Genomic DNA, 12,504 nt, shown 5'->3' with positions numbered 1-12,504 from the left:
TACATGACAGATCTGCACTCCAAATGTAGTCTATATTTGTTGCATTAACTTTGTTACTATGTAGTTCCATTATGTAACAATATTTTTTTTGCTCCTAGTATTAGCCCCACTACTAGACATTTAATAGGTTTTGCTTTTGCCAGCAGTGAAACAAACCTCTAGGTCTAACAATAACTTACTTTTTTTGTAAGAGCACATGGCTGTCCTGCTGTTGCATAACTTCTATACATTTCTATATATCTACATTGGCCAGACCAAATGTAAAAACCTTTCCTATTTCGGCACCCTTTTGACTTATGAGTCCACCTGACATTTAAAGACATTCAAAACAGAGTTGTACAATTGACTCCAGGGCATAGTCCTGTGAACAGAAGCCCACATTTTCAGAAGGGTTTAGACAATCAAAACACACATTGTGATCTGATTATGATCAGATCATCCTGCCCACCTCCAGAAGAAGTCAGGCACATTGTGTCTGGATATCTTAGAAGTGTAGACAGATCAGGACAAAAGCCCTGTTTATACCTGCCGTTAACATGCGTCATTCGTCCTGATCTTGTCCTGATCTTGACCTGATCTTGTCTGTTTACACTTATAAGATCTGATCACAATAAGATCACAATGCGTCTTTTAATCTTCTACACTTGTCAAAAAATGTGGGCACAATCAAAATGTGGACAAGATCAGGACAAAGGCTACATGTTAGAACACCGGTATAAACAGGGCTAGAGAAACCATTTAAATCATGATTATTCCACCCTCTAAAATCATTGACAGGTGGCACCATTGTCTGATTAGATCAATATATGTCTTACAATGAATAAATGAATATTATTTTGGAAAGAATAGCTGTGAAATAATTTGCATAAGGGAGGGACCAGGAAATCAGTTCACAATGCATACAGAGTGGACAGATAACAGACACATTTAAATACCATGTGTAGACCCATTTCTGGTAATGTGGGCACAATCAGAATGTAGACAAGATCAGGACAACAGACCCATGTTGGCACCAGGGATAAACAGGGCTATAGACAGTGCTGCATCCCAAATGGCACCCTATTCCCTATATAATGCACTACTTTTGATCAGAGCCCATAACTCTGGTCAAAGGTAGTTCACTATATAGGGAATAGGGTGCCATTTGGGACACAGACAGTCACTCTGACAAGTAGTCTAGCCACCAGCTGTAAGGAACAGTATTTAATTAGCCACCAATTTGTACCTGTTTACCTAGAGGGGCACCTCTTATCAACGTCCTCAATGAATCAATTAGCTATGATCTAGTGTAGTTAAAGCCAGATGACCCCTGAGCCCTACAGTCTAGTCTAAAGCTTACAGTTAGTGAACTGATTTTATACACTTTATAGACTTCTGAGTGAAGATAATCCTACTTAGGCCTACATTTGGATAAAGTTACCCCTGCAAAGTGTGTGTGTACATTCAAAGTTTAATTTACATACAGTCATCTCATCAGAACCAATGCCAGCTCCCAGATCTCTCCTCAGTCTCACGCTGCTGACAGAGCTGAAGCCTGGAGGAGTATAGTAAACCAGGAGATCCCTCTTCCCCAGGCTTAACCAACCCCACAGGAGAGGAACAGAGAAACAGATGGTCTTGGTGGCTCACTGTGGCTGTCTGTACTGTTTGTCAGCCTCACCGCGCTCTAAACGGGGCTAAATGCCCAGATACAGGAGGGGGGAAGGGGGCTAGAGTATCAGGGGGAGGGGTACGGGGGTGAGAGAGAGTAGACCTGCCAGACATGATTAGGTGGTGAGGGGGTTAGGAAGGGTTACCATGTGGGACGTGTCATGTGTGTATGTTGTGGCTGGCTGCATCTCTGACAGGATCCTCCGAGGTTTCTGTCCAAGAAAATGCTGAGAAATGTCCAAGAAAATCTTTAGTTATTACATTGATGACATTCTCATGTTATTTCCTGTTCATGCCCTTTTACTGGGTTTCCTTTTTGTCATGTTAGTTCTAGACATCCTGAAATACTGTACTTTGTCCCTCACACACAAAGCGTTTTCTCCCCATCCATTCTCATCTCTTTCTGAAGAAAAAAAGACTCACATTTGGCCCTGTAAAAATAACTTGATGTTCAGTTGTCTATTTCCCAAGAGAGTGAACATCTAATAGTCATACAACCAAAGTTGGCTAATCCAGATTTATACTTGGTAACGTCCTTCAAAAATATTGTAATCTACAGCAGCAATAGCAGATCAGGTTGGTTGTATACCCGTAGTATAACGGTACTGGTTGTGTGCAATATCCTACACTTATTGTCACATTTTGTATCCCTATTATGGCTGTAGATGGATAAGATCATCCTGATGGACCCAGAGAGCAAAGAGTTAAGTGCTAAGTTGGTATTAGATGAAGGAGAGATACTCTGGCAAGGCCGGCTGGGGACAGAGTGACAGACCTGGGTGGATGAACCTGCTGGACTCAAGGGATTGCAGCAGGCAAAGTGAGGCAGGTCAGGGAGGTTGCCATGTTAGGAGTTAGATTAGCTCTTCTGGTGATAGGAAACCTGGTAGGAGGAATGAGAAAATGGTGGTTCTTGTAGTAAGGTAGGTGATTAACAAAGATCAGGGTGAAGCAACCGGGTTGGCTATTATTGTCATATAAGGCTCACAAGACTAAAACACTGGTAACCTTGCTGCTCTATCCTGATTATGTGTTTCAGGACCTGCTGCCCCACTGAAGACAGACGAGCCGTCCCAACTGAAGTGCTATGGCCCCTGCTGCAGTGAGGAGTCCTAGCCTCAGGCCTTCATAGTGGACATTGAGCTATCATCACATACGGGGATAGGCCAGGGCCAGGCCAGGGTCAGACTCCCGGAGCAGGGATGATCACTTCCCACATGAACGGAGGACCCGGATATGTAACAGAGGACCCAATGGGGCCTGTGAGTGGCACGGAGGGTCTTGGGAGTGGAGCCAAGCTGCAGCAGAGGGAGAGGGCAGTGGACTGCCCCCCTGGGGACAAGGCGGTGGGGACCAGGAGCAACATTGGGCAGGGTACCCGCTGCAGCGCCCAGATGGAGAAGATCCAGTTGTACCAGGAAGAGCTGAGGAGGAAGAGAGAGGAGGAGGCCAACAAAGGGAAGCATGAGATCGATCTCAATGCCTCACTCAGGCTCAAGAAGCTGGCCCAGAACCCAGCCAAGACGGGTATCGACAACCCCACGTTCGAAGCGCCTGAGGCGAGCAAGGAGGCCAAGGATGGGAGCCCCCTGCTTGGTGGGGACACGGCTGTGGGTGAGTAGGGTCGTGAGGGACTGAAGGAAGGAAGTGGGGGAGATGGAGGCGAGGGGTAGCTCTGTGAGAAGGAGACACTTCTGTGAAACAAAGAGCCAGAACAATGTGTAGGGAGGGGGCTGAGCGAGGGGCATTGGTGGAGAATGGGGGATCAGAAGTGAATGTCAATGGAGAGGCACCCTCCATTTAGTCACATTGAAGTCACTCACTCCCCCTCGCCTCTGGGAAAGAGGATGGATTCATTTGGAGTTAAACACTTTGGTTTGGTAGTCCGTTTTTTGTCGGAGGTGTTCTCATTCCTGCGTAGGCTTGAAAACTTTCGGCTTCGTTGGAGGGTGGTTGTCAATCATACTAAGTGATCTTAATATATTTTGTGATATGAACTAGTTCAGTTAAATACAATTTCCATCAGAGAATTTGCTTTTGTGTCAGTTGGCTAGATTTAGAGGAGACAGTAGGCTGTGGAAAATATTATTGCTGCTGACCAGTTTTAGCAGACTCTTGTGAGCCTAAAACTCAAGTCTGCCTGAAGTGCCCATATAGACCATTTATAAAATGTAACCCTATATCTGCACCGTCTTTTCAAACACACACACACACACTCAACATGGGCATGCACTCCCCTACTTATTTATTTGGACAGTGACGCTAAAACGTTTAATTTGGCTCTACACTCCAGCATTTTGGATTTGAGATCAAATGTTTCATATGAGGTGACAGTACAGAATGTACTTTTATTTGAGTGTATTTTCATACATATCTGTTTTACCGTTTAGAAATGAAAGCACTTAATGTATCTTGTCCCCCCATTTGAAGGTTTCATAAGTATCTGGACAAATTCACTTACAGTATATGTGTATTAAAGTAGTAAAACGTTTAGTATTTGGTCCCATATTCACTAAATGGCCCACACACACACATACACCCTCCCTGCTTCTTCTAATCTCAGGTATACCCCCATGATGAGATCACTATCTTGATAACATTAATCTAGATAGATATAACATTAATCAGGTAAACTGTCTTAATCGGTAATCCATGCACCTGGTCACTTAAACAGACCACCTGCTGGTTCATAACAATAAATTGGGCTGTGTAAGAAAGGCTTTACCCTCCCTTTCCCCTGGTGCTGTCTCTGTGCTCCTCAGAGTTGTTATACGGAGGTGGTACCTTCATGCCAAACTTGATGCAGATGCCAAATCCTGTCTGGGTAGTGCAGAAGCCCACAGTTGTGCAACCCAAGCAGGGTTTGGCACCTGAATTGACTTTGCCATGACAGTATCCCATTAGTAGCATGGTTTTCACATAACCATGCTGTCTCCATGCGAGCCAGTGCTTGCTAGCGCCAGAGAGGTTTGAAACAGAGACATGCGATTACCTTCAGAAAAAACCTTGTGGACGAATTTGCCACTTTCCCATTGACGATGGTCTGAATCTTTAGGGTCACGGGCATTACAGGAAGTAACTGCATGTTGAGTCTCTCGGTTTTAAGCCTCTCTCTCTGGCACTAGTAAGCAAGGGCTCGCACAGAAATCGAGTGATCCTAGAAATTAGGCAACTGAACCTAACCAACCTCTTTGTCTCTCTCCCTCCCTCTCCCCTCCCCAGAGCTGGAGGAGCTGCTGGAGGCCCTGCGGCGGGTGCAGAGCTGCCTGGTGGACGCCCAGTCGCAGGCCGACGTGGCCCTGGTGCTGGGCCTGCTGCGCAAGGAGGACTTCCAGAGTGCCTTCGCCATCCACAGCGCCGTGTCCCAGCAGATGCAGCCGCGCGGCAGCCCGCCCTTGCCCCTCACCGCCCAGGCCCGCAGCCTTTATCAGGAGGTAGAGTGAAATAGAAAAGAAACTCCAGCAGACTAGCGATCTTGATGGATCTAGAAATTCAGTGGATCTTTTTTCACCAGGAGGTAGGGGGGAGAAAAGAGGAGGAAGAAGGGAAGGTGTTAGGAAGGAGGTGGAGAAGTGTTGGGAGAAGGGAGAAGAGGATCTTGGGGATGAACAGATGGAGATAAGAATATGGGAAGGTGGGTTAAGGAGATATGTTGGGCAAGGAAGAACAGTACAGCAGGGTAGGGAAGAGAAGTGGAGAGAGAGATGGATGGAAGGAGATAAGGATGAGGATGAGAGGATGGTGACAGAGAAACTTAAAGAAAGGAGGGTAAATGGTGCCAGGGACAAAAATATCCTTGGCACTGACCTTGGTGTGTTGAAACTGGATTTTCCGGTTTTGGCTAGATGGGGTACAGCTACAGACAGAAGTGACTTTAAGTAGCAGGTAAAGGAGAACTAACGCAGCAGGTTAAGATAATTAATGTTGCAGGATAGGATAATTAGTTTAAGGTTAGGAAAAGCGTTAGGGTTAGCTTAAATTCTACAGTTGTCCCTGACGTGATTCAAACATGCAACTTTTGGTCCATAGCTGTATTCCATCTAACCACAACCCTGAATTCCCCCTCTCACTTGTTGTTTCTTGCCTCCATGACATCACTATTGAACACCTCGCAACGTATCCCTGCTGGGAGTTGTGCTACTCACTGTACCAAGATGACAGAGTAACATAAACTCGGATGTGGACGTGCACCCTGAGCTATCTGAAGACTGGCCAATGGCTCCACTGGACCTTTCCAATTTGTGTATTCAGATGCAATTGCATAATTCATTGGTCTATACAGCCACATAGTCTGTCATATAGCCAGTCATGCTGCAGTCTTGAGAGAATGAGTTGATCTAGCTATACTGTATGTTTTTAGAAAATACAAGTCATCAGGATTGATGTCAACTACTAATATGACATTATGGAATTGATTCAGATCGGGGTTCAAATCGGGGTTCAAATAGTATTCACTTTTCTTCCAAATTATTTAGCTGTGCTTGATCGAGCTTGCCTGGCGCATTGGAATCAATGGAATAGTCCCAAAAGTGCAAACTTCGCACATTTGGCACTCCGTAGCAGGATCATTTAAACACTTAAGCGTTTGAATGAAACCAAATACTATTTGCACCCTGGTTTCTATAGGAAAGCTGGCTGTCAAACAGTTACAATATGATAACTGACAAAGAGACCGCTTTAGGCTGGTAGGGTTCAGTTGGAGAGCACTGTGTGTAACACATCAGTACCATCACTCTTGTGATGTGGTGATGACATTAAGGAAGTGTCAGAACGCTGAGTGTGGATGTGGTGCAGGGAATCAAGCGCAGGCACAAAAGTGTTCGTCAACAGTCTTTAGTGATGAAAAAACAACTCCAAACAGGAGAAATAGCCAACCCAACCGGGAGGCAAGAGCGACAAAACGCACACAACACAGTGCGTAAAAACAAGAAAAGGCGCACGCAGTGCGGACACTCAAAATAAACACCATCAACAAGAACAGCTGACACAAACAATCACACATAACACCTGACCCAATTAGGAAACTTAAATAGGGAACACAATCAAACACTAACAAGGGACAGGTGTTACAAACAGACAAAACCAAACAAACATGAAACATCGAACGGTGGCAGCTAGTACTCCGGGGACGACGACCGCCGAAGCCTGCCCGAACAAGGAGGAGGAGCAGCCTCGGCCGAAACCGTGACAGTACCCCCCCCTTGACGCGCGGCTCCAGCTGTGCGCCGACCCCGGCCTCGGGGACGACCAGGACGACGCGGAGCAGGGCGCGTAGGATGACCCCGATGGAACTCGGTCAGCAGGGACTGGTCTAATATGTCCCTCCTCGGCACCCAGCACCGCTCCTCCGGGCCGTACCCCTCCCACTCCACGAGATATTGAAGACCCCCCATCCGGCGTCTCGAATCAAGGATGGACCTCACAGTGTACGCCGGAGCCCCCTCGATGTCCAACGGGGGCGGAGGAGTCTCCTCTATCTCATACTCCTGGAGTGGACCAGCTACCACCGGCCTGAGGAGAGACACATGGAACGAGGGGTTAATATTCCTATAGTCAATAGGCAGTTCTAACCTGTAACACACCTCATTCAACCTCCTCAGGACTTTGAATGGCCCCACAAACCGCCGACCCAGCTTCCGGCAGGGCAGGCGGAGGGGCAGGTTTCTGGTCGAGAGCCAGACTCGATCTCCAGGTGCGTACACAGGCCCCTCACTGCGGTGGAGATCGGCGCTCGTTTTCTGCCGACGGATGGCCCGCTGCAGGTGTACGTGGGCAGCGTTCCAGGTCTCCTCCGAGCGCCGCACCCATTCATCCACCGCAGGGGCCTCGATCTGGCTCTCGTGCCAAGGTGCCAGAACCGGCTGGTACCCTAACACACACTGGAAAGGGGTTAGTTGGGTGGAGGAGTGGCGGAGAGAGTTCTGTGCCATCTCGGCCCAAGGAACGTATCTCGCCCACTCCTCCGGCCGGCCCTGGCAATAAGACCTCAGAAACCTACCCACATCCCGGTTAACACGTTCAACCTGCCCATTACTCTCCGGATGGTAACCCGAGGTAAGGCTTACCGAAACCCCCAACCGTTCCATAAACGCTCTCCACACTCTGGAGGTGAACTGGGGGCCTCGATCAGACACTATATCCTCGGGTACCCCGTAATGCCGGAAGACATGGGTAAACAGAGCCTCAGCGGTCTGTAGGGCAGTGGGTAGACCCGGCATGGGAAGGAGACGACAGGCCTTCGAGAACCGATCCACAACGACCAGGATGGTAGTATTCCCCTGTGAGGGGGGAAGGTCGGTAACAAAATCCACAGAGAGGTGGGACCAGGGTCGTTGTGGAACGGGCAGGGGTTGTAGCTTACCCCTGGGCAAATGTCTGGGCGCCTTACACTGGGCACACACCGAACAGGAGGAGACATAAATCCTCACATCCCTGGCTAACGTTGGCCACCAGTACTTAGTGCTAAGGCAGTGAACTGTCCGGCCGATACCCGGATGTCCAGAGGAGGGGGACGTATGAGCCCAATAAATGAGGCGATCGCGTACCTCGAGCGGAACGTACGTCCGACCCACTGGACACTGTGGAGGACTTGGGTCGGTGCGTAACGCCCGCTCGATCTCGGCATCAACCTCCCACACCACCGGTGCAACCAGACAAGACTCTGGTAGTATGGGAGTGGGCTCAACTGACCTCTCCTCCGCGTCATACCGCCGAGACAGAGCATCTGCCTTCCCGTTCTGGGACCCAGGGATGTAAGTGATTTTAAACACAAACCGGGCTAGAAACATAGTCCAGCGGGCCTGGCGAGGATTCAGTCTCCTAGCTGCCCGGATGTATTCCAGGTTACGGTGGTCAGTTAGAATGAGGAAAGGGTGTTGAGCCCCCTCAAGCCAATGCCGCCACACCTTTAGGGCCTGTACCACGGCTAACAGCTCCCTGTCTCCTACGTCATAATTCCGCTCCGCCGGACTGAGCTTTTTAGAATAAAAAGCACAGGGACGGAGTTTAGGTGGTGTGCCAGACCGTTGGGAGAGAACGGCCCCTATACCGGCCTCTGACGCGTCTACCTCTACCTGGAAAGGTAAAGAGGGATCCGGATGTGCCAACACCGGCGCCGAGGTAAACAGGTCCTTCAGTTTCCCAAAAGCCCTGTCCGCCTCAGCTGACCACCGCAAGCGCACCGGACCCCCCCTTCAACAGAGACGTGATGGGAGCTGCCACCTGTCCAAAACCCCGGATAAACCTCTGGTAATAATTTGCAAAACCCAAGAACTGTTGCACCTCCTTCACAGTGGTTGGGGTCTGCCAATTACGCACAGCTGACACCCGGTCTACCTCCATCTTCACCCCTGACGCAGACAACTGATAACCCAGAAAGGAGACCGACTTCTGAAAGAACAGACATTTCTCTGCCTTGACATATAGGTCATGCTCCAACAGCCTCCTCAATACTCGGCGCACCAGGGCTACATGCTCTGTTCGGGTAGGACTGTACACCAGAATATCGTCTATGTACACGACTACTCCCTGTCCCTGCATGTCCCGGAAAATCTCACCGACAAAGGATTGGAAGACTGAGGGAGCATTCATCAACCCATATGGCATGACTAGATACTCGTAATGTCCGGAAGTCGTGCTAAACGCTGTCTTCCATTCATCGCCCTCTCTAATGCGCACCAAGTTATATGCGCTCCTGAGATCCAATTTTGTGAAGAACTGAGCACCGTGTAATGACTCCGTCATAGTCGCAATCAGAGGAAGTGGATAGCTGTACTTCACCGTAATCTGATTGAGACCGCGGTAATCAATACACGGGCGCAGACCTCCATCCTTTTTCTTCACAAAAAAGAAACTCGAGGAAGCTTGTGAAGTTTAGGCCCGTATGTATCCCTGTCTCAGAGACTCAGCGATGTACGTCTCCATTGCCTTCCTCTCCTCTTGAGACAAGGGATACACATGGCTCCGCGGGAGAGCTGCTCCTGACTGGAGATCTATCGCACAATCCCCCAGTCTATGAGGTGGCAGCTGCGCCCGCCCTAGTTTTACTAAACACCAGTTTCAAATCCTCATACTGGGGGAATATGCAGTGCTGGCATTAGATTCGGACTTTCCACCGAGGTCGCCCCTATGGAAACACCCAGACACCGCCCCTCACACTGGGCAGACCACCCTTTAAGAGCTTTCTCTCGCCACAAAATAGTAGGGTCATGGGTCATCAACCAGGGAAGGCCCAGCACCACCGGATACGCAGGAGAGTCAATCAGATAGAGCTGAATCGTCTCCTCATGACCCTCCTGCGCCATCATCTTAAGGGGTGCCGTGACCTCCCTAATCAACCCAGATCCTAACGGACGGCTATCTAGGGCATGAACAGGGAAAGGCTTATCAACGGGAAGGAGAGGAATCCCTAACTCTACACAGAACTGGCGATCTACAAAATTCCCAGCTGCGCCTGAATCTACCAGCGCCTTATGCTGGGAACGAGGTGCAACCTGTGGAAAACAAACAGGCAAGGTTAGGTGAACGACAGAAAGCTCTGGGTAAGTAGGGCGCCTACTCACCTGGGGGACCCCCAATGCGTGGCCTACCTTCTCCTCCACCGGGGGACCCTCCCCAACACCTAGCCGCGGTGTGCCCTCCACGGCCACAGTTAGTGCAGGGAACGGCCCCCTCGGGTTCCTACTCCTCCGTTCTCTAGCGCCCAGCACCCCCGAGCTCCATAGGGCTCGGCTCGGAGGTGCTGGAGGGTGAAATGGGCGAACCCCACCCGGGACGTCCACGGGTGGCAAGCAGGGTATCCAGCCGAATGGCCATGTCGACAAGTTGGTCAAACGTCAACGAGGTGTCCCTGCACGCCAACTCTCTCTGGACGTCCTCCCGGAGGCTGCAACGGAAGTGGTCTATGAGGGCCCGCTCATTCCACCCTGCATCTGCCGCTAGAGTCCGGAATTCCAGAGCAAAGTCCTGGGCGCTCCTCATCCCCTGTCGGAGGTAGAACAGACGCTCCCCGCCGCCTTCCCCTTCCGGTGGATGGTCAAACACAGCACGGAAGCGGCGGGAGAACTCCGCATAGGTAGTGGTAGCGGCGTCCATTCTCCTCCATTCGGCGTTGGCCCACTCCAACGCCTTGCCGGTGAGACAGGAGATGAGGGCGGAGACGCTCTCGTGTCCCGAGGGCGCCGGGTGTACGGTGGCGAGGTAGAGCTCCACTTGCAGCAGGAACCCTTGACACCCGGCAGCGGAGCCGTCGTACGCCCTCGGGAGCGAGAGCCGAATCCCACTGGGTTCCGGAAGTTGGACAGGAGGACTGACCGATGGGGATGGTCCGGTAGGTGGGGCCGTGGGTACCCCGCTGGTCTCCCATCGGTGCAGAGTGTTCATCACCCCCTCCAGGGCATGACAGACCTGGTTAATCCGGTCCTCCTGCCCACGAAGACGGTCTTCCATGCTCGCTGTTGGCGCGGTTGCTCCTGCTGATTCCATGGGTGATGTGTGATTCTGTCAGAACGCTGAGTGTGGATGTGGTGCAGGGAATCAAGCGCAGGCACAAAAGTGTTCGTCAACAGTCTTTAGTGATGAAAAAACAACTCCAAACAGGAGAAATAGCCAACCCAACCGGGAGGCAAGAGCGACAAAACGCACACAACACAGTGCGTAAAAACAAGAAAAGGCGCACGCAGTGCGGACTCTCAAAATAAACAGAATGAGAGCAAAAACACCATCAACAAGAACAGCTGACACAAACAATCACACATAACACCTGACCCAATTACGAAACTTAAATAGGGAACACAATCAAACACTAACAAGGGACAGGTGTTACAAACAGACAAAACCAAACAAACATGAAACATCGAACGGTGGCAGCTAGTACTCCGGGGACGACGACCGCCGAAGCCTGCCCGAACAAGGAGGAGGAGCAGCCTCGGCCGAAACCGTGACAGGAAGAGGTCGTAGGCTAGGGTTGAGGGCCTCGATCAGTGCGATGATGATCTCTCTCACACACACACCATCTCTGTGCGTACAGTAAATACAGTGCCTTGCAAGAGTATTCATCCCCTTTGGCGTTTTTCCTATTTTGTTTCATTACAACCTGTAATTTAAATTTATTCTTATTTGGATTTCATGTAATGGACATACACAAAATAGTCCAAATTGGTGAAGTGAAATGAAAAAAATAACTTGTTTCAAAGAATTCAAAAAAATTTATAACAGAAAAGTGGTGCGTGCATATTTGCTATGAAGCCCCTAAATAAGGTCTGGTGCTACCAATTACCTTCAGAAGTCACATAATTAGTGAAATAAAGTCCACCTGTGTGCAATCTAAGTGTCACATGATCTGTCACATGATCTCAGTATATATACACCTGTTCTGAAAGGCTCCAGTCTTCCCCAGTCTGCAACACCACTAAGCAAGGGGCACCACCAAGCAAGCGGCACCATGAAGATCAAGGAGCTCTCCAAACAGGTCAGGGACAACGTTGTGGAGAAGTACAGATCAGGGTTGGGTTATAAAAAAATATCTGAAACGTTGAACATCCCACGGAGCACCATTAAATACATTATAAAAAAATGGAAAGAATATGGCACCAAAACAATCCTGCCAAGAGAGGGCCACCCACCAAAACTCACGGACCAGGCAAGGAGGGCATTAATCAGAGAGGCAACAAAGAGACCAAAGATAACCCTGAAGGAGCTGCAAAGCTCCACAGCGGAGATTGGAGTATCTGTCCGTAGGATTACTTTAAGCCATACACTCCACAGAGCTGGGCTTTACGGAAGAGTGGCCAGAAAAAAGCCATTGCTTAAAGAAAAAAATAAGCAAACACGATTGGAGGTGTTCTGGTCTGATGA

The 12,504-nt window shown here is 49.5% G+C and overlaps 1 protein-coding gene across 1 annotated transcript in view; it reads left to right on the top strand.

Moving 5' to 3' along the window:
• LOC121552719 (protein PALS1-like) overlaps positions 1-12,504 on the top strand; it is a 36,040-nt gene that overhangs the window by 415 nt on the left and 23,121 nt on the right. The window contains exons 2-3 of the mRNA XM_041865732.2: positions 2,690-3,264; positions 4,873-5,084. Of these exons, the coding sequence (XP_041721666.2) occupies positions 2,853-3,264; positions 4,873-5,084 (624 nt within the window). The 5' untranslated portion in view covers positions 2,690-2,852. The remainder of the gene's footprint in view (positions 1-2,689; positions 3,265-4,872; positions 5,085-12,504) is intronic.

Source organism: Coregonus clupeaformis, chromosome 36, assembly GCF_020615455.1.
Source record: "Coregonus clupeaformis isolate EN_2021a chromosome 36, ASM2061545v1, whole genome shotgun sequence".
NCBI classification, from domain to species: Eukaryota; Metazoa; Chordata; class Actinopteri; order Salmoniformes; family Salmonidae; genus Coregonus; species Coregonus clupeaformis.
This window is presented reverse-complemented; position numbering and strand designations above follow the sequence as displayed.